This window comes from Bufo gargarizans, chromosome 1, assembly GCF_014858855.1.
Source record: "Bufo gargarizans isolate SCDJY-AF-19 chromosome 1, ASM1485885v1, whole genome shotgun sequence".
NCBI classification, from domain to species: domain Eukaryota; kingdom Metazoa; phylum Chordata; class Amphibia; order Anura; family Bufonidae; genus Bufo; species Bufo gargarizans.
Genome location: NC_058080.1, coordinates 654,656,451 through 654,677,632, shown reverse-complemented (window position 1 = coordinate 654,677,632; position 21,182 = coordinate 654,656,451). Strand labels below are relative to the sequence as shown.

The following is a 21,182-nucleotide window of genomic DNA, read 5'->3' as shown; positions in this document are numbered from 1 at the left end:
TAAGGAGATTGACAAGGAAATCCCTCATATTTACATGGTATAAAGTACTTAATGTATATACACTCAACATCAAAGCCAAGCGATGAAAGCAGAGCCATTGTACGGCGGAAAGCTAAATCATTAGCAAAGGCAAAAAACAAAACATACAATTACACCGAGCAAACTTCTCTGCCATCCCTCACAGCTCGGGTCTCCAGAGGCGGAAGATATCAATGGATCTCCTGCATCAGTCAGGTACTCGACAAGAAACAAAAGGAAGAGCACTTCAAGCATTAAAATGGATTTCATGACAGCACCATACAAGATGGAGACACGTGATAGAGACATTTACATTATTAATACAGGCGAACAGAATGAGCGAGAGCTCACAACGTGACAGCCAACCGGGAGAAAATATAAAGACGATCTACACAAAGGACTGCACGCAGGGATCTGGACGGAGGGCAAGGCGCGTCATACCAAAGAATAACCTGAAAGATCTATTGATATTATTGGGAAGATTGGTGACAACCAATATGGCCGACATTACAGCAGACATGTATGGTATATATATATGTGTGATAATACACCTTCTGGTCTGGATCTGATCTGTTGACGCTCCTCAGGCAATGCTGGTAAATACAGTATTTTATACATCATTCATATGCAGCAGAAAAAAAGTTGCGCTGAGGATTGTAAAACCTGCGGCACGCTTGCACAGATACTGCACAGGAAAGCTGCAGATTAGACCCTTTCCATTACAATGGAGATAATGTACGGACCCACGGGCACATCCATGGCAGAAATCAAGAGCGTTCGCTTCAGACTGCTGTCGTGTACATTTTGCAAAATACAAGTCATAATCCTCAGTGTGAGAACTTGTCCTAATACCATAAACTGCTGAAGAAACAGTGCATTCTACCGCGGTTACTATGAAGGGTGCATTCTACCGCGGTTACTAGGAAGGGTGCATTCTACCGCGGTTACTAGGAAGGGTGCATCTACCGCGGTTACTAGGAAGGGTGCATTCTACCGCGGTTACTAGGAAGGGTGCATTCTACCGCGGTTACTAGGAAGGGTGCATTCTACCGCGGTTACTAGGAAGGGTGCATTCTACCGCGGTTACTAGGAAGGGTGCATTCTACCGCAGTTACTAGTAAGGGTGCATTCTACCGCGGTTACTAGGAAGGGTGCATTCTACCGCAGTTACTAGGAAGGTGCATTCTACCGCAGTTACTAGGAAGGGTGCATTCTACCGCAGTTACTAGGAAGGGTGCATTCTACCGCAGTTACTAGGAAGGGTGCATTCTACCGCAGTACTAGGAAGGGTGCATTCTACCGCAGTTACTAGGAAGGGTGCATTCTACCGCAGTTACTAGGAAGGGTGCATTCTACCGCAGTTACTAGGAAGGGTGCATTCTACCGCAGTTACTAGGAAGGGTGCATTCTACCGCAGTTACTAGGAAGGGTGCATTCTACCGCAGTTACTAGGAAGGGTGCATTCTACCGCAGTTACTAGGAAGGGTGCATTCTACCGCAGTTACTAGGAAGGGTGCATTCTACCGCAGTTACTAGGAAGGGTGCATTCTACCGCAGTTACTAGGAAGGGTGCATTCTACCGCAGTTACTAGGAAGGGTGCATTCTACCGCAGTTACTAGGAAGGGTGCATTCTACCGCAGTTACTAGGAAGGGTGCATTCTACCGCAGTTACTAGGAAGGGTGCATTTCTACCGCAGTTACTAGGAAGGGTGCATTTCTACCGCAGTTACTACGAAGGCTGCATTTCTACCGCAGTTACTACGAAGGCTGCATTTCTACCGCAGTTACTACAAAGGCTGCATTTCTACCGCAGTTACTACAAAGGCTGCATTTCTACCGCAGTTACTACAAAGGCTGCATTTCTACCGCAGTTACTACAAAGGCTGCATTTCTACCGCAGTTACTACAAAGGCTGCATTTCTACCGCAGTTACTACAAAGGCTGCATTTCTACCGCAGTTACTACAAAGGCTGCATTTCTACCGCAGTTACTACAAAGGCTGCATTTCTACCGCAGTTACTACAAAGGCTGCATTTCTACCGCAGTTACTACAAAGGCTGCATTTCTACCGCAGTTACTACAAAGGCTGCATTTCTACCGCAGTTACTACAAAGGCTGCATTTCTACCGCAGTTACTACAAAGGCTGCATTTCTACCGCAGTTACTACAAAGGCTGCATTTCTACCGCAGTTACTACAAAGGCTGCATTTCTACCGCAGTTACTACAAAGGCTGCATTTCTACCGCAGTTACTACAAAGGCTGCATTTCTACCGCAGTTACTACAAAGGCTGCATTTCTACCGCAGTTACTACAAAGGCTGCATTTCTACCGCAGTTACTACAAAGGCTGCATTTCTACCGCAGTTACTACAAAGGCTGCATTTCTACCGCAGTTACTACAAAGGCTGCATTTCTACCGCAGTTACTACAAAGGCTGCATTTCTACCGCAGTTACTACAAAGGCTGCATTTTCTACCGCAGTTACTACAAAGGCTGCATTTCTACCGCAGTTACTGCAAAGGGTGCATTTCTACCGTGGTTACTATGAAGAGTGCATTCTACCGCGGTTACTTAGAACGGGGATAAGTGGGAGTAATGACGCAGGGAAGGCAGAAGCTATGAATGGTTAGGACTGGAGGGCTTGGGCACTTGCAGTGATGGATAACGCCCCCTGGGGCCTTATTTACATATGGAATAAAGGCTGTCTTCCGATCAAGCAAACACAAAGACCAAGGCCTCTTTCACACGGGCGTCATGTTTTTGGCCCGGATAAGATGCGGGTGCGTCGCAGGAAAATGCGCGATTTTTCTGCGCGAGTGCAAAACATTGTAATGCGTTTGCAAGCTCGTGAGAAAAATTGGCATGTTTCGTACCCAAACCCAAACTACTTCACAGTTTGGGTTAGGTGTTGTGTAGATTGTATTATTTTCCCTTATAACATGGTTATAAGGGAAAATAATAAAATTCTTAATACAGAATGCATAGTACAATAGGGCTGGAAAAGAAGAAATATAATAAATTTAACTCACCTTAATCCACTTGTTTGTGCAGCCTGGCTTCTCTTCTGTCTTCTTCTTTGAGGAATAGGACCTTTGATGATGTTGCTGCACTCATCACATGGTCCATCACATGATCTTTTACCATGGTGATGGATCATGTGACAGACCATGTGAGGAGTGTAGTGACGTCACCACAGGTCCTTTTCCTGTGCACAGCAAAGATGAAGACAGAAGAGAAGCCGGGCTGCGCGAACAAGTGGATTAAGGCGAGTTAAATAATTATATATTTTCTTTTAACCCCTCCAGCCCTATTGTACTATGCATTCTGTATTAAGAATGCTATTATTTTCCCTTATAAATATGTTATAAGGGAAAATAATAATGATCGGGTCCCCATCCCGATCGTCTCCTAGCAACCATGTGTGAAAACCGCACCGCACCCGCACTTGCTTGTGATTTTTCCATGCAGCCCCACTCACTTCTATGGGGCCTGCGTTGCGTGGAAAACGTACAAAGAGGAGCATGCTGCGATTTTCATGCAACGCACAAGTGATGCGTGAAAATCACCGCTAGTGTGCACAGCCCCATAGAAATGAATGGGTCCGGATTCAGTGCGGGTGCAATGCGTTCACCCCGCACAGAAATCTCGCCCGTGTGAAAGGGGCCTTAGGCTTCATTCACATCTCCGACATACCTGATCTGTCGGTATGTTCCGGGATAAGTGCCGGATTCTGGACGGACAAAGACTGCTGCATGCAGTAGTATCTTTCCAGCCAAAACCCAACATTTATGCCGCAAAGTGGACGGATCACTGCCAAATGCCATTATAGTCTATAGAGATCTGGTAATGATGGGTTGACATCAAGTTTTTGTTGTCCGTTTAACGCACACGCAAAAAAAAACAAAAAAAAACAAAAAAAAAACAACCAACTTAGTTAGTGGATGCCTCAGACAGATACCATACTGTGGCATCCATCACCATAAAGTTCCATGTAGATTTTTTTTTTTTTTTTTTTTTTTACAATGGAACCAGTATGAGTTCCAGATTATGGGGGAGTGACAAACGATAGGACCTGACTAGTTATCAGACTTTCTTTCCATCTTGCAGAAATGCTGCTGACTACATCCCCAGGAGAACAACATTTCCTTAGGCTAGCTTCACACTAGCGCCAGAACAGCCTGCCGGATCTCTCTGCATTCCTGGAAGCATGAAAGTCACGGTCCGGTACAAATTGTGGCGGTTTTCTTCTGGCCAATTCTCTGCATATTTGCAGAGTTGTGGCCAGATCTCCGCCAGTCACCATTATAGTTGATGGGGCAGGACAGAGATCTTTATGCTTCCGGCAATGCAGGGGACAGCCTGCTGGATTGCTGGCGCTAGTGTGAAGGAAGCTAGCCTAACCCAACACCAGTCATACATCTCCCCATCTTATGGGTTTAGAATTTTATTATAGTATTGTTTTTTTTCACAAACAATACTATAAAACAGAAACATACGGGGGAATAGGCGGAATCCATCAGCCTACTGTTATAGAATCAGTCATTTGCCAAGGACAACCATATACTCCGCACCACCCATCTTTAGTAGTCAGTGGCATGGTGACGCCCCAAATCTAGGGGACTGTTTAGTGGGCACATCTGGTACCTAGCGTACTACAGCCATCAGAAGTCAGTGGTTGAAAGTACACCTATATAACATGAAATTTACATATTTCTGGCAACCCGGTTTCACAATCATACCCTGCAGGTCATCACCTTCTAGGATCTTCTCTGCAGTGGCTTATATTTTCTACTACTAGTTTTATTTTTTACATTAGGAATAGATTACCTATGTACTTTTTATAGATCACAGCAAGAAATGAAGAGTCATATTGAACTAAAATGCAGTCAGAGAGAAACCACAGAAACCCACTGCTGCAAGTGTCAAGTCAAGATCTATGGTAAAAACAGAATTACTATAGATGTCCGATGAGTCACATAGAGCGAGATCAATCAGGAACTTCAGGGCCACGACCATAACTATTCATAAAATTACAGATGTAGCAGAACTGAATGGGACATTCTTTCAGGTCATTTCACCCTATACCAGTGATGGCGAACCTTTTACAGACTGAGTGCCCAAACTGTAACCCAAAACCCACATATTTATCGCACAGTGCCAACACGGCAATTTTACCTGAATACTACAGTCCAGTATAGTACATCTTCCATGTACTTTATCTTTTAGCTATAATAGCCCGCCTACATTCAATGCGCTGCCTGTGCTGTTCATAGTGCGCCCTGCGCTGTTCATAGTGCGCCCTGCACTGATGAATGGCAGGAAAAGTCTAAGGCGTACTGGTACACCATAGACTATTTCCAGGGCATGGGTGCCCACAGAGAGGGCTCTGAGTGCCGCCTCTGGCACCCGTGCCATAGGTTCGCCATCACTGCCCTATACCAATGAGGTTTTCCACACAACTGCTGGTAAACTTACTGGCTAGCATGTCGTAGGTATAGGCCTTTGGATTCTATGGATGTTTGTGGTTAGGATGGCTAAGTAACCACCAGTTGGGCAAATTTATCAAGACTGGCGTTTCCTAGAACAGTCTTGATCCTCTGTGCACTGGAGGGAGATACGTCTAATTTATTAAATGGCGCCTCTTAGTAAATTAGATGTGTGTCTCGCCCTCTGTGTGCCAGAATCTCAAATCTAGCTGGCGTAGGCTGGAGCTGTAATCTGACCCAATTTCTGGCCAACATTATGGTAAATTCGCTGGGCCTTGCGAGGGTCTGCCGCTAAGCTCACCCCTTTTCTTGACCCTTTTGAAAAGTTGCAAAATGAGCAAAAAGACACAAATTGTGGCATAAATATTCTGTGCATCATAATCTGCTACTTGTAGACCACAAAAGTGGTGGAAGAGTTTTAATAAATTTACCCCAATGGATTACTCCATAAGGACAACCCCTGTTCATATGTCTTATTAGGGCATACAGACGCCATAGAGCTGGTACCCATCTAACAAGCCAAAGCGGTCCCCCTGGGGGGGCTCCAACAGCCCATTTATTAAATACTACATCTCTCTGCAGATGAAATGAGTGGCCAACCACAACTTTCCCTGGGAAAATGTCTGGATGAGGTCTCAGATTAAGGGGTTGTCTAAAATGATAAACCCAATAAAAATGGCTTTACAATACATCGGATATGACTAACCTGGTAATAACCTAGGAGCCCCATGTTCCTGTCATCCGTGGTTAGAGAGGTTCATTTGGCCCTCTACTGAAGAGATCAGGACTTTATAACCAAGATTTACTGCAAAGACATTTCGTTTAGAAAATCGGAGCCTCAAGTAGTGATAAAATAGGTGCGAGACAGGAAAGCCAACCTTTCTACACTAAATAGAACGTTTCTGTTCGTAACCATTAACCTTCTTGCGGTAATGTTTTTTCATTTTTTCTCCTCTTGTAAAATGATATATTTTTTTAATATAATTCCAAAATGATGGCAATGCTCCCATTTTTTTTATACCTCATTCAGACTGAAGAACATTTCGGAGGTATTATGGGGATGTTTTGAACAGCCCAGCTTGGAGAGCCTCGAACAAGATTATGGAACTGCAACGATACAGCATCTGAAATGTGACTAGTCAATGCTCTTTACAATACCCAATACTCAAGACCACTCCCATGTATATGAAGGCAGACACTGTAGTATACGTGAATACACTTTTTGGTGTGCTGATGAAGGTGGTGGTTTATCGCAAGGTGCAAAAGATACCATCACATTGCTTACCCGATGCACCAGTATTACAGTGTACGGACACTTCCCTGTGTTGTCCACTGTTTCTTCAGCGGTCCTCCCACTGCCATCTTCCTGGCTGCAGCGGTGACGTTCCTTGCACAAGTCACTGCTGCAGCCAGTCGCTGTTCACCAGACCTCACTGCTGAGGCCAATGACTGGCTGCAGTGGTGACCTGTGTGCAGAGAACGCCACCACTGCAGATGATCTGGACAGATGTTGCAACGAAATTCTTTCTGCCTTTTCTATTTGCTCCTAATCTATTCACAGCCCTGTTCTTGGTAGCATGACGTAAGGGGACAGGTCAGTACATCACACAACATGCGCACCCATCAGTCCATCAATTAAAAGGAGCTGCATAGTTTATAATGCTGTAAAATACCTAAAGAAGCAATGCTCACCCTACTAAACCCCTGCCACTCCCATGCCGATTCTTTCTGAGTACCCCGCCAGTCTCAGTTTAGCGGCATTAACGGCACTGGGTGTGGACCCTTTGTACCAGCCAGTCATGATTGGTTTCTATGGTCATGTGACACTACAAAGCAATGGATATGAAACCACTACCTGAAAGACTGGCAGCAGGAGAGGCATCGGGCCGCGCCTCTGGTAGCCGTCTTTTCAACACTGTATATTTAAACCTTTTAGGCTACATGCCTTTTAGGCTACCTTTTTTTTTTTAACGACCATCAAAAGTACGTTTTAAGACCAAGGGTAGTCTATGGGGTTATTCACACGGCAGTTTTCTTGGCGGTGAGTGAAAAATGGACGTCAAAATAATAGAACATGTTCTATCTTGACCATTTTTCACTGACTGACTGTCCCCATACAATTGAACGGGACCATTTTTAATGTCAGTTTCTCCCAAAGGAATCAGTGAAAAAAAACATCAGTTAAAAAATGGACAGTTTGTTTTTAAACAGTCTTTTTTTTTTTTTTTACTGTCGTGTGCATGTAGCTTTAGATTAAATTTCTGATAAATCTTCTTTACAACAAATCTCCTTTTTTTCGGCATAGTTAAACGCTTGCAATAAATGCCATTAAATTTTGAGCAATTTTTTATGGCTTTTTTATAAGCACTTGGTGGGTAATTTTATTCTTTGATCAGAAATAAATGGATGTTCGAAATGTGTTTTTGAGGTTCTACAATGAAGCCAATGCAAAAAAAAAAAAAAAAGAAAAAACACCAGCTGTATTTTGGAGAACAAAAACAGGTGCCGCTGACCCCAAAAATGCTAAGAAAACGTAAAAAAAAAAGCTGGATATGTTTAGATTCCTATATTTTGACATGGATTTTAAAATATCTGGCAGCATTTTTTATTTTTTTGTGTGAAAAAAATGCCAATGGACAGGTCATAAAAAAGGAACTTTTCTTCGAGGTATCACCCCTCTTGCCCTCATTGTGTCGTTTTTAAATTCTATTATAGGAATGAGAAGACAGTGTACAGCCAATCACTCCATGCACCGATCAGTCATGGGCTCTCACAAGCGGTTCACAACGGATCAGTTTTGCCCTAATGCATTCTGAATGGAAAAGGATCTGCTCGGAATGCATCAGTTTGCCTCTGTTCAGTCACCATTCCGCTCTGGAGGCTGTCTGCAGCGTTTTTTGTGTGCGTCTGACGAAACGGAGCATCTGACGAAACAGTTTTCTCTGAGACAATAGAAAAACGGATCCAACTCCCACTGACTTTCAATGGAGTTCATGAAGGATCCGTCTTGGCTATGATACAGATAATACAAACGGATCCGTTCATGACGGATGCATGCGGTTATATTATTGTAATGGATCCGTTTTTGCAGATTCATGACGGATCAGCCCAAAACGCGAGTGTGAAAGTAGCCTAAGGACGATTCCCTCTGCAGGTCCGACATGAAGGAGCTCATGATATTTTCCCAATGTTTCATGTCTACTTTCAGATTTAGTGTTTTTTTTTTCCCCTTTTTTTCCCCATTTAAAAATGTTATAATTTAGGTGTCATTTGTGTCAAAGGTTTATAACTGTACTGGCAGCTAAAAGGTTAACGCGGCATTCCCATCGTGATCATGGCCATGACCTCTTATAAAATCTGTGCTCCATGGACAGTAGTTGCTGCGCTTTTCCCTGGCACACCCACTGCAGAGAGCGAATCCCAAACCAAGTTAATGTCAGTTATGTAAGACACAAACTGGGACTTACTAAACCTGAAATGTCAGCTCCCAGGGAGGAGAACACAAATAAGGATTAGTCCTAAACGCCCATTGTCCTTACAGAAAACTCCTGTGCACGTCCTGCCGAGTGAGTGAATGTGGGCCAACGTGAAGAAGCCCAGAACCTCATCCAGTGACGTCCCCACATTTTTTTTATATCATGCACTTCTATAGCGACACTATATTCCGCAGCGCTTTACAGACATAAGGGTCCACAATCTACGTTCCCTATCTGTATGTCCGGAGAACCCGGAGGAAACCCCTGCAAACACGGGGAGAACGATTCGAACCTAGGACCCCAGCGCTGCAAGCTACAACTACTCACCCAAGGCGAGTGACTGAACATTTGGCTCAAAATGACCCATACAGGTAATCTATTACCACATACCTCTATTGCCCAAGGGGCAAAGTAGCCCCTTGGTGCAACGATGGAGTTGCTGTTGCACCCAGAGGGTCCAACCATTCTCTTCCAGGCTGTGCCCCCCCCCCCCCCCACTGCTTTGACTGACGGGGCCAGGCAGTGAAGGTGCACTCATTCCTGGCCATTCACCTCCGTACAGTATTACAATGTATGGGCTCCGATGCGCCGAAGTTAGTTATTCACGAACTCGCGCGAGACTTCGTTGAAGGACTTCAATAGTTGATTTTTAAAGTGGAAAACCACTTTAAAAACTTGAAACCGAACTCTGCATCGGTTCCGAGGTACCAGTCACATTTGACATCTTTACACTCACACACAAAGATTTATTCCATTTCTACAACTCCTCCTTGGTGGGTTAGGTTCACATACAAGCACCATTGTTACATAATTTGCAGCTGCACTGCTTTACCTATCAGACATCAATTCTAGAGGATTCAGCCCCTGAGTGTTTCCAAGGACAACCAGCAGAATTTTGAACGCAGCTCTGGAGTATAATAAAGACAGAAAGCAACAACCTGTATAAAATAGGTAATACATAATTCTATTGCAGGGCTTTGCTTCAGCTGAATGTTCCCAGGTTTTTCATCTTTTGAGCAGCACAGTACAGATCCCAAAATACACGGGAAAACACTGAAATAGGCCTTTGTACGCGTCAGTAAATCGCAGGCGTGTGCTGTCCGTGTTCGCCATGGACAGCACGTATATCCATTGATTTTCATGGGTTTATTCACACATTCTTGTCAGTGGGGAAAAAAAAAAAAAAAAGGGGGTGACGTTCACTATTTTAGGGCTCATGCACACAAACTTATTTTATTTCCGCTTCGTATTTTTTTGCGGACCGTATGCAGAACCATTCACTTCAATGGGTCCGCAAAAACAACGGAAGGTACCCAGTGTGCATTCCGTTTCCGTATTTCCGTTCCGCAAAAAAGTAGTGCGTGTCCTATTAGGCTAGGTCTACACGATGACATTTGTCGCACCAATGTCAAGTGACAATTTTCATAATGGTAGACTATGGTGTCGCACTGCGACATGCTGCGACTGCGACACGACAGTCGCAAAAAAAAACCCTTCAAGATGGAATTTTCTGCAACTGTCGTGTCGCAGTGAGACACCATAGACTACTATTATAAAAATTGTCACGCAACATTAATGTCGTGCGACACATGTTGCAGTGTAGTTGTGACTTATTGTCACACGACACATGTCGTCATGTAGACCTACCCTTATTGTCCGCAAATCACGGTCCGAGGCCCCATTCAAGTCAATGGGTCCGCAAAAAAATAAGGAACACATCCATATGTCATCCATGTTTCGCAGATCCATACTGTAGAAATGCTATGCCCAGCCCATATTGCTCATGTGTTTGGCGATTAATAAGTTACTGTTTCAGTTTCCGATCCGCAAAAAACGGATCGCATATGGAAACCATATGGATATGTTTTGCGGGATAATGGAACGGAAAATGACTAAGGCCTCATGCACACGACCGTTGTGTGTTTTGCGTTCTGCAAAACACGGATGGAGTCCACGTGCGTTCCGCAATTAGCGGAACGACGCGGACAGCCATTACTATAACTGCCTATTCTTGTCTGCAAAACAGACAACGCAACGGATGCGGAAAGCACACAGAGTACTGTCCGAATCTTTTGCAGCCCCATTGAAGTGAATGGATCCACATCCAAGCCAGAAATACTGTGGCTCGAATGCGGACCAAAAACAGTTGTGTGCATGAGGCCTTAAATCAGAGAATAAACTAAAACCAAAACTTAGACACGGAACAACGGATTCGTTAAAAACGGTGATACGGACCAAACATGTCCACTAAAGTACACAAATCCATGAAAACCGCTGACGAAAACGGATGGCATCCGAATTCTGTCAGTGGTTTTCACCGACAAATGGAAGGAAAAATTCTGGAAATAGTCTTTTCAGCCTAGTTTTACACATGGAATATGGATGACACATGGAAAGGAGGGGGGGGGACAGACAAGGAAGGGTGAAAGCGGCCTACACCTACATAGTTTCACTTGTCAGGGTTGTCCGAGATAATTAGTTGTTACTGTGAAGAAATCCTGGAGAAATACAAGCATCTAGATGCTCCTGGCATGCTCAGCACAGAGAACACTTCTTTACGGTAAATCAATGTGTACTTAAGCCGTAGATTTCCTTCAAGGGTGTGGGAGGTAACAGCATGAACTCCTGATTAATCAACCTCTATTGTGCACAGTTTATGCGCCTCCAAATCTAATCTATGCACAAGAAGCAAACAGCGCGGTATTATAACAGAAAAGAGACTTTAATCCAAATAAAAACTATTTGGGGGAAAGTTTTTTTATCCATTGGCATTTCTCAGCAGATGGCATCAGCTGCACATATTAGTCATGTAAATCGCTCCAATATTAGGGTTTCAGGGCACCTCATAATTCTCACGGTATCTTCACAAACCATTCTGCAGACATAGGCGACACCACGTAGTCTGTAGTGGAGCTAAAACAAATCCCACTGCCTATGTGATTGGTATCATTTGGTCGGTGGAGTTGTTATTTATGCAACGTACTGATAACTTCTTTTAAATGGCTCTGTGGGGTTGTTTAGACGCTATCCCCAATCCATTCATTCTGTATGGGGCTGCTGGAAATAACCAAGCGCTGATCTCCGGAGGTCCCTGCTTCACCTTCCGCTCCATCAGATTGGGGTAAAAGGGACCCCCCTCAGAATCCCATTCTCAGGATCATTTCATAAAACTTGGCACAATCCCTTTGACTTTAAAGTGTCGCTGTACTTTCACACAATTTCATTTAAAAGAGACTGGTGTAACACTAAAATTTCTAAAATCACTTGATTTAAAAAAATACACCTGCATACACCTGAAAAAAAAAAAAGTCAAATTGTGGCCACTAGGGGGTCTCGCTTCCATCTGACTTGCAGTCCACTGCCTGTTGGCAAAACCCATCCCTGGTAACAGAGGCTGAGAGGAAGGGGGGGCGTGCCAGAGCTAGCCAAGATCCTGAGCCTTAAGCACTTCTTCTACACTGCAACTGAAGAACAATGAAGCTCTTTTTGTGTCTGCAAGTCTGATCTCTCCCTCCTTATCATCTGAGCTCCCTAAAAGAAAACAAACATAGTAGGAAGTAATGTCACTGCATACAGTACTGGCAGAGTCAACAAAATATATATATACCCACTGCTTCTGAGTGAAATGCATCTAGCTGTGCAGCTGAAACAAGGAATAATATATCGGTGTTCCTCAATAGTGATGATTGTACAAAGTAGCACAGCCATTATGTAAACTTATTGATATATATATATATATATATATATATATACATACACACACATATTTTTTTTATTTTATTTTTTTAACTCCGGTATGCTTTAAAAGTATACATGTCAGACCAAAGATAGTATAGCAAACAATGTAACAGAAACCCAATTATAGTCACTGGGGTCTGTCATGATGGAACCGACCCTTCCGTGTTTTTTTTTTTTTCTTTCATTTTCCTAAGAATAGAACAGAAATACAGAACATATGGCACAGATGTGAAGATAGCCTTTTATTTGTGAAAATGAAGTGAACAGTCATAAAGGCATGATTTCCAGCCAACCCTCACCACCACAGCCCCTGCACTTCAGTTGCTGGATATAGATCACAGCTGGGATGGGACTTGAAAAGGATTTGCATTAACAAGATTCAGTAGGCGATATTATCCTAATCTTCCTATGCCAAAGTGATCACGATAATCTCTGGACGTCACGCTGATCCACGTCTCATTAAGAAATAACAATACAGAAGCCCAAATATGAGCACATCTAAAAGAATTATCACCTTACGGGTAGCCCTCGTTGGCAGGTCACAAGCACACGGTGCATATTATATGGAGATTTTCCTAGCCAATTTTCATATAGAAAGTTATCCGCAATGTAATACAGTACCATTTTCAAACGCTCATCTACACAGTGCTGAAAGTTTCCATGCAGAAATTGACCCGCGGTGGGGATTTTGAAACCCGCAGCATGTCAGTTGCTTGTGCCGATTTTCAGTGCAAATTTCACCTGTTTCAATGCAAAAGGTGAGATCTGGAGCAAATCTGTGTCAAAATCTGCGACACATGCAGATTTTGCTGCGGAAACGCAGTGGAAAATCTGCATAAACTACAGTGTCCATGGACCTATAGTGTCACATTGCGTCATTGCATCTAATGATTGTCAATGTGGTCGCAAAAAAAAAGGCTAACCTACTGAGTTTTTGGTTTCAAGCCACATGTGACTTTTTGCGCTTAAAGAGCTTGTCTCATCTGTGTAATATTGCTAGTATATGCCATAAGTGTCCGATCTCCAAAACGATACCCCCTCAAAGTGAGAGGAGAGCAGCCACGGATGCACATTCGCCCTCCATTTCTATGGGAGTCCCTAAAATAGCCGACGGACGTTGCCCGCACAGTGGGAAGTTGGGACTGCCAAGTTGCAGAACATAAATGTCCAAGGAACCTTACAGATTTGGCAAACCAGTGGCGGTCCTACAGGTCGGACCCCTAACGGCCACAATGCTATGGCATCTACTACCAGCATGAAGATAATACCCAGGCATATGAAAACTACATAGAGATAACGCACATTTCTGATATTTACCTCCAGAAAGCATCAAAATTAGTGAAGTATGAAATCCAACATGGGAGGAAAAATAAAAACATTAACGCTAAGAATATGAGGGGTAAATGCAACGAGGCAACTAGTTCTTTCACAGGACAGTTCCAGTTTTTGTATTTCGTGGTTTCATATTAAAAATTTTCTTTTTACTTTTTATTTTAAGGCAAATACACATCTAGAAAAGATGAGAGCGGAGCTACTTTCACACTAGCGTTTTGGCTTTCTGTTTGCGAGATCCGTTCAGGGCTCTCACAAGCGCTCCAAAACGGATCAGTTTTGCCCTAATGCATTCTGAATGGATGAGGATCCGCTCAGAATACATCAGTTTGCCTCCGTTCAGTCTCCATTCCGCTCTGGAGGCGGACACCAAAACGCTGCCTGCAGAGTTTTTCTGTCCGTCCTGGGATGCGGAGCGAGACGGACCCGTCCTGACACACAATGCAAGTCAATGGTGGCGGATCCGTTTTCTCTGACACAATAGAAAACGGATCCGTCCCCCATTGACTTTCAATGGTGTTCAAGACTGATCCGTCATGGCTATAGAAGACATAATACAACCGGATCTGTTCACGACGGATGCATGTGGTTGTATTATTGTAACGGAAGCGTTTTTGCAGATCCATGACGGATCCGCAAAAAACGCTAGTTTTTAAACTCATGCATAGTAAGTGAGAGATCATAAAGGCGTCTCTTAACAGAAAAGGATCATGACAAGGACCTCTTGATGTCAAGCTCTTCATTTCAGGACTGAGAGAAGAAAACTGAAGAAAGTGAATATGTATATAATGTCAAGCTTTCACAGAGACTATTAGCGAGATCCCCGGTATGACCAAAGTTCATAGAAAACTGAATAAATAAGACGGGCAACTGTTAATATGGCACAGGTTTACATGTAAGCACCATAATAAGGGATGACTTGTAAATGCATTGCTTAACCCATCGTCCATCAATCATGTCGCATTCAGATCCTGTTGAGCATTTCCAAAAACAAGCAGAACTGTGAGTGCAGCTCTGGAGTGTAACACAGGCAGAAAATAATCTGTACATAAGAGGTAAATGCCATGTATTTACAAAATTACTACTTTTTATGTAGAATACATCTATATATAACTACAAAGTAGTGTTGTAGCCAAGCATCAATAGTGTACAACATAGCCAAGCGTAAATCATTCAGGAAGCAAATGCTTCTTTTCCATGGTTTTATGATGTAGCACCAAACACCAAAAATAACTCTTTCACACTTTATCCTCAGCTCACACAAAATTGTGAAATCATGCACAAACCAAAGAAAGGCATCCGGATGCAATGAAACATATGCTCAGCACATTTATATAAAATTGTCACATTGCTACAATAAACCTGACAACAGTGTAAACCATGTTCTCCCTACTGAAAACTATACAAAAAGTGATTCTGTCACTGAAGAAGATTCTCAGGCTTCCACTACTCAACACCTCAGCACAAACTCCGGCATCTTCTGCCCCGATTGTCCAAAAGGCCCAACGTGGTCATGGCCATGGAACACACTTTGCATTTAAAGGGGTTTACTTCCATATTCAAGGCCGGGTCTGACACCGCTTATCCCCACCGATCAGCTGTTCTGCAGTAGCTCCAGTGCTGGAAACTACACAGCTCTGTCCACTGTGCAATGGACGGAGAGGGTTACTGGAGCGCTGCTCCTGAGGACAGGTCATCAATATAAACATCACAGACTAAATGGGGCATATTTACTAATCCAGTCTAATACTGCAAACTACTCGCAAGTGCAAACTTAGACCAGACAGTTCAAAGATGCGCCAAATCACGGTGGCTCCTGCTGTGTGTTAAATGCTAACTGTATATCATTTATTGCTTGGCTTACTTTGTGCCAAAAATCTGCAATCAAAATTTGGCGCTTGGTGGCACATTGCCAGACATTAAAAGCTCTTTTCAATTAGGCCAAACCTCCTGTTCAGGTAAGACATGTCCCTTATCAAACAAGGTTCAAAAAGTGTCTAAAACACAGTTTGTGCCAGAATTCTGGTACATTTTGATTAGCAAATCTGCCTCAAACTTTAGGTGTAAATGTGACTTTATGTGAACCTGTAGATGCCTATTAAAATCGGGAAGCACCATGTTATAGAGCAGGAGGGGCAGAGAAGATGTATGTATAGTTTGTGGGAAAAGATTCAGTAAAACTTGTAATATACCCTGTACATTTATATCTCAGCTTTTTCTGAACTTTAAGGAAACTGTCAAGTCTTAAAACAGACCCAAACTAGAGTAAGGCTAGTTTTACACTAGCGGCAAGGGACTCCGGCAGGTGAACAGCCTGCCAGATCCGTGCTGCCACTAGTGCACGCGTGCCCCCGGACTACCGCTACGGAGTTCCGGCGGCAGCGCGGCAAACATGCCGAGAAGCGGCCGGAATAAAAGTACGACATGTCCTGAGCTCAAGAAGTCGTCCTCTCTGTGCTTTTACAAACCAGCAGTAAAATGCATTGAGTCGGACTCCAAGTGAGTATTAGGATAAAATGACATAAATCGGACTCGGCACCACTTACTCTAGTTTGGGGGAGGTTTTGGAGCTGACTGATTTCCTTTAAGAGCACCCCTGTGATTAGTGATGGATCTCATTCTCTGTGTAAGGGCTCATGTACACGAACGTATTTTCTTTCCGTGTCCGTTCCGTTTTTTTTTTTGGGCGGACCGTATATGGAACCATTAATTTTAATGGGTCCGCAAAAAAAAAAAAAAAAAAACTGAAGTTACTCTGTGTGCATTCCGTTTTTCGTATATGTCCTTATTTCTATTCCGCCAAAAAATAGAACATGTCCTATTATTGTCCGCACTACGAACAAGGATAGCACTATACTATTAGGGGCCAGCAAAATTCAGTTCCCGCGAAATACGGAATGCACACGCATGTCATCCGTATTTTTTGCGGATCATTTTTTTTGCGGACCGCAAAATACATACGGTTGTGAGCATGAGTTTTAAGTGTGTATACGTAGATAGCTGTGAGTCACTGATAGCTGCACATGGGGGTGGTCTTAAGTTAGAAAAAGCAGCGATAAAATGTATAAATTACAAGTCTTACTGAACTTTTTCCCACAAAACTATATATCAATCTGCTCAGTTCATCCTGCTCTATAACCTACTGTCTGTAGTTTAGCTATTTTTTTTCTCCCTCATTTAAATCTATAATAAAAGGCTACAGCCTTACTATATTGTGAATAGAGGGTTTCTATGTTTAGAAAGCTAATACATATTGCTGGTTTATTCACAAACACAATATAGGATTATAAAGACACCAGTAATATGTATTAGCATTCTAAGTATAGAAAACCTCCATTCTCAATACAGTAAGACTATAGCCCTTTATTATTGGTTAAAATAGGGGGGGGGGGGGGGGGAGATCTAGAAGTCTCTTCTGGGTTTTGAACCTAGGACATCTACATGCAAAGTTGACTATTTACCAGGCTACAGCCTTATCATATTGAGAAGAGTGTTTTCTATACTTAGAAAGCTAATACATATTACTGGTTTCATCATAATCATATATTGTGCCTGCGGATAAACCAGTAATATGTATTAATTTTCTAAGCATAGAAATCCTACATTCTCAACATGGTAAGACTATAGTAAGTAATGTATATGATATGTTCATGCGAGGACACAGCTCTAGGAAATAGCTCAGCCCTCAGCATGCTGATGTCTAGCCATGTCAATCAAGTGGAAGGGGAGTGTGCAGAGCACAGGGATGTTATAAAAGTAATGTTCCAAGGATTCAGACCCACTCCTTGGTGCTCAAATGTTCTTATTTGCATATGGAAAAAACATACAGATATCTCTGCAGCTGTTTAACATACAGACAAAAGAAAGGTATTGTTTTAATCAGCATGATCAACCCTACCAAGCAGTATTCCTGGTTTAATAGGGTTGATCATGCTGACAGAGGCTCTTTAAAAGGAAATCTGTCACCAGCTACAGCTGTGGCCTAGTTAAAACTGACTCTGATAACACATGGCATAGAGTTATCTTGGATATCTTGTGACAAAAGCCATTAAAAAGTATGTTGAAAAGTAATCTTTTTCTTGTCATTCTTTACATAACGCGTTAACCATCAAATTTAGCTTTGCTGCATCTGTACATCATTATGAAACCAAATTACATGCGAGATGCACGCTCATCAGTACATTGTAATGGTCCTTGGCCACATATTGAAATAGGACTCACAGTGTAAGCATCAGCGATTTATGCTAATTAGCCTCTGGGTGCAGTGAGGGTGATGCTGTTACATCTGAGGCTCCGCTCCTTTCCATTCCCTGCCATCACTTTGACCGACAGGGTTGGGCAGTGAAGACGTACTCACATATGGCACGGACATCTCAAAGCAGCACATTCAGCGCAGGTGCTATACAGAGACTTCTGGTCCAGACATAAGTACTTCTTCATTGCCTGGCCCTGTCAAAGTGGTTGAGGGGCAGCAGGGAATGGAAAAAAAATTGGAGCCTCGGGTGCAACAGCACTGCCCTCACTGCACCCAGATGCTAATTAGCATACAATAAATAGCTGAATTCTACACAGTGGGGTTACATTGAAATAGGACAAGACCATTGCATAATACTGACGAGCGTGCATCTCGCATGTAGGGTGGATTCATAATAATGTATCTGGTGAGGATTCCCTACAATGTAAGGGACACATGCACACGAGGAAAGTCTGAGACTAAGAAGAGGTGAATATCAGGGGACTCAGAAATGAATAAATATTGCACGCAAACTTAGTGCAACTTTTTTTTTTTTACTAAATACACCAAATCAAATAAATGCTAGTGGGAGTTTTTGTTTTTTACTAAAGGCAACAACTAATATAGTAGACATTTCCCCCCCCAAGTCAAAGGAGTCTATAACATTTAAATCTTAAATTTTACAAACATCTTGAAATGCCGTCTCGCGATGGTACAGACTGTAAAATGGCAGAATTTCCTTGTGAAACCTTAGACTGAGGCTACACAGACATTTTGTAGCAAGATTTCACACTACAGCTGCTGCACATAGGAAATCATGGGGGGAGGGGGGAATTATCATAGCTGGTGCAAAGGAAATCTGACTTTCACACTAGTGTTTTTGCTGGACCAGGCAGGGTTCAGCAAAAATGCGTCCGTTACTGATAATACAACCGTCTGCATCCGGTATGAACGGATCCGGTTGTATTATCTTTAACACCGCCAAGACGAATACGTCATGAACACCATTGAAAGTCAATGGGGGACGGATCAGTTTTCTATTGCGTCAGAAGAAAACGGATCCGTCCCCATTGACTTGCATTGGGGGTCATGACGTTCAGATCTGTTTTGCTCCGCATCCCAGGACGGAAAGTAAACTGCAGCATGCTGCGGTTTGCTCTCCGGTATGAGAACGGAACGGAATGCATTTTGGAGCACTCCGTTCTGTTCAGTTATGTTTTGTCCCCATTGACAATGAATAGGACACAAAACGGAAGCGTTTTTTTCTGGTATTCAGACCCTAGGACGGAACTCAATACTGGAAAATATTAACACTAGTGTGAAAGTAGCCTTAGGGACTGAGTTCCGTCCTAGGGGCTCAATACCGGAAAAGAACTGATCAGTTTTATCCTAATGCATTCTGAATGGAGAGCAATCCGTTCAGTATGCATGCTGCTGTATTTTCTCCGTCCAAAATTCTGGAACACTTGGGAAAGTACGTCAGATTTCCTTTGCAGTAGTTTTAAAAAATGGAGTTGTAGCAAATTAGTGCACTCCTGGGGGCTGCAATAGTAACTTAAAAGGGGTTGTCCAAGACTGGATACAGTTACCATGGGGGAAAAATACTATAAAGAAAAAAAAAGGCCCATTACTTCCCCAATAAAGCTCTTGCACTTACTACAAAAAGTCTGTGTAACCCTGGCCTTACTATACCACATGATACTGACTGAAACATCTTAGCGCAGATCCAAAAACAAATTCAACCAATTGCATTCATCTTTTAAACGAGTAACTGAATGTAACCAGCAGTCATTACATCTGGGAAATGCTTATTGATCATGTTAGATAGCATACGGTATGCAGATCAGAAGGAGTAACTACTGTACGAAGCACTCAGTAACATACTACATGCCGTCTACTACAATCCCACAGTACACAACGCGTTTCTGCAACACACAATAAACTAGAATGCTGAATGAAACGAGCAGTAAAAAAAAGTGTCAGCCACTTACATAATCATGAAAGGCTTTCGCTTCACTTGAATGTTCACAGGTTTCTCGTCTCTCTGGAGCAGCACAGTACAGATCCCAAAATACGCTGGAAAACACGCAAAATACAGAATATTATATATATATATATATATAGCTTAATAACTTTAAAAAACAACCAAACAATTCTATAAAAGGGGTTAATGAGACTGCACCACTGCTACAACCTAGATGACGTGCAGATAAACTTGATAAAGGACGCAGCACGAGCACAAGCGCCGTGGCCTATTCAACCAGCTGATCAGCAGAGGTCTCCCGGCAATCGGACCTCCACCGATCTGATATTGAGGACCTTTCCTGAGGATAAGTCATCCATATTTTGACACTGCCTAATCACTTTAAAAGGTTTCTGTCACCACACTTTTCTCTATTAAGTTCAGTATTCGGCGTAGGCATAGTGAGGGAAGGACGCTCGCCGACTGCCGCCTTCCTCTCTGAGGTGTATTTGGCACATGCACAGCGAGAAAGCAGGCAATCGTCCTTCCCTCACTGAGTAAGCGCAGAATACGGAACGGCGCCGGCGTGAGATTTCCCCGGCAGGAGAAGACCACCGCTGGCCTGGCCCTGTCAATCAAGAGTAGAAGGGAGTGGAAAGAGGGGGGCGAATTAGCATATATTAAAAGTTATAAAATTGCACAAAAACGGGGGCACAGTGAAAAAATAAAAATAATAGCAGACTTAAATTCAGGTGATATTTTCACATGTTTAATGTCAGCCTGTTTAATAGTGAAAAGTGTGGTGACAGAATCTCCACCATTTAGTGCCCACTCGTCTCTAGGTCCAAAATTCACAGCTGATTAATTTCTCAAAATATTTCCTTACATGACTGGCATCCCATTTTCCTGATTCAGAGCTCCAAAGAGTGGTTAC

The 21,182-nt window shown here is 42.9% G+C and overlaps 1 protein-coding gene across 1 annotated transcript in view; it reads right to left on the bottom strand.

Annotated features, from left to right (window-relative positions):
• LOC122935740 (single-stranded DNA-binding protein 2-like) overlaps nucleotides 1-21,182 on the bottom strand; it is a 156,468-nt gene that overhangs the window by 57,436 nt on the left and 77,850 nt on the right. The window contains exon 4 of the mRNA XM_044291606.1: nucleotides 20,277-20,361. Coding sequence (XP_044147541.1) covers nucleotides 20,277-20,361 — 85 coding nt within the window. The remainder of the gene's footprint in view (nucleotides 1-20,276; nucleotides 20,362-21,182) is intronic.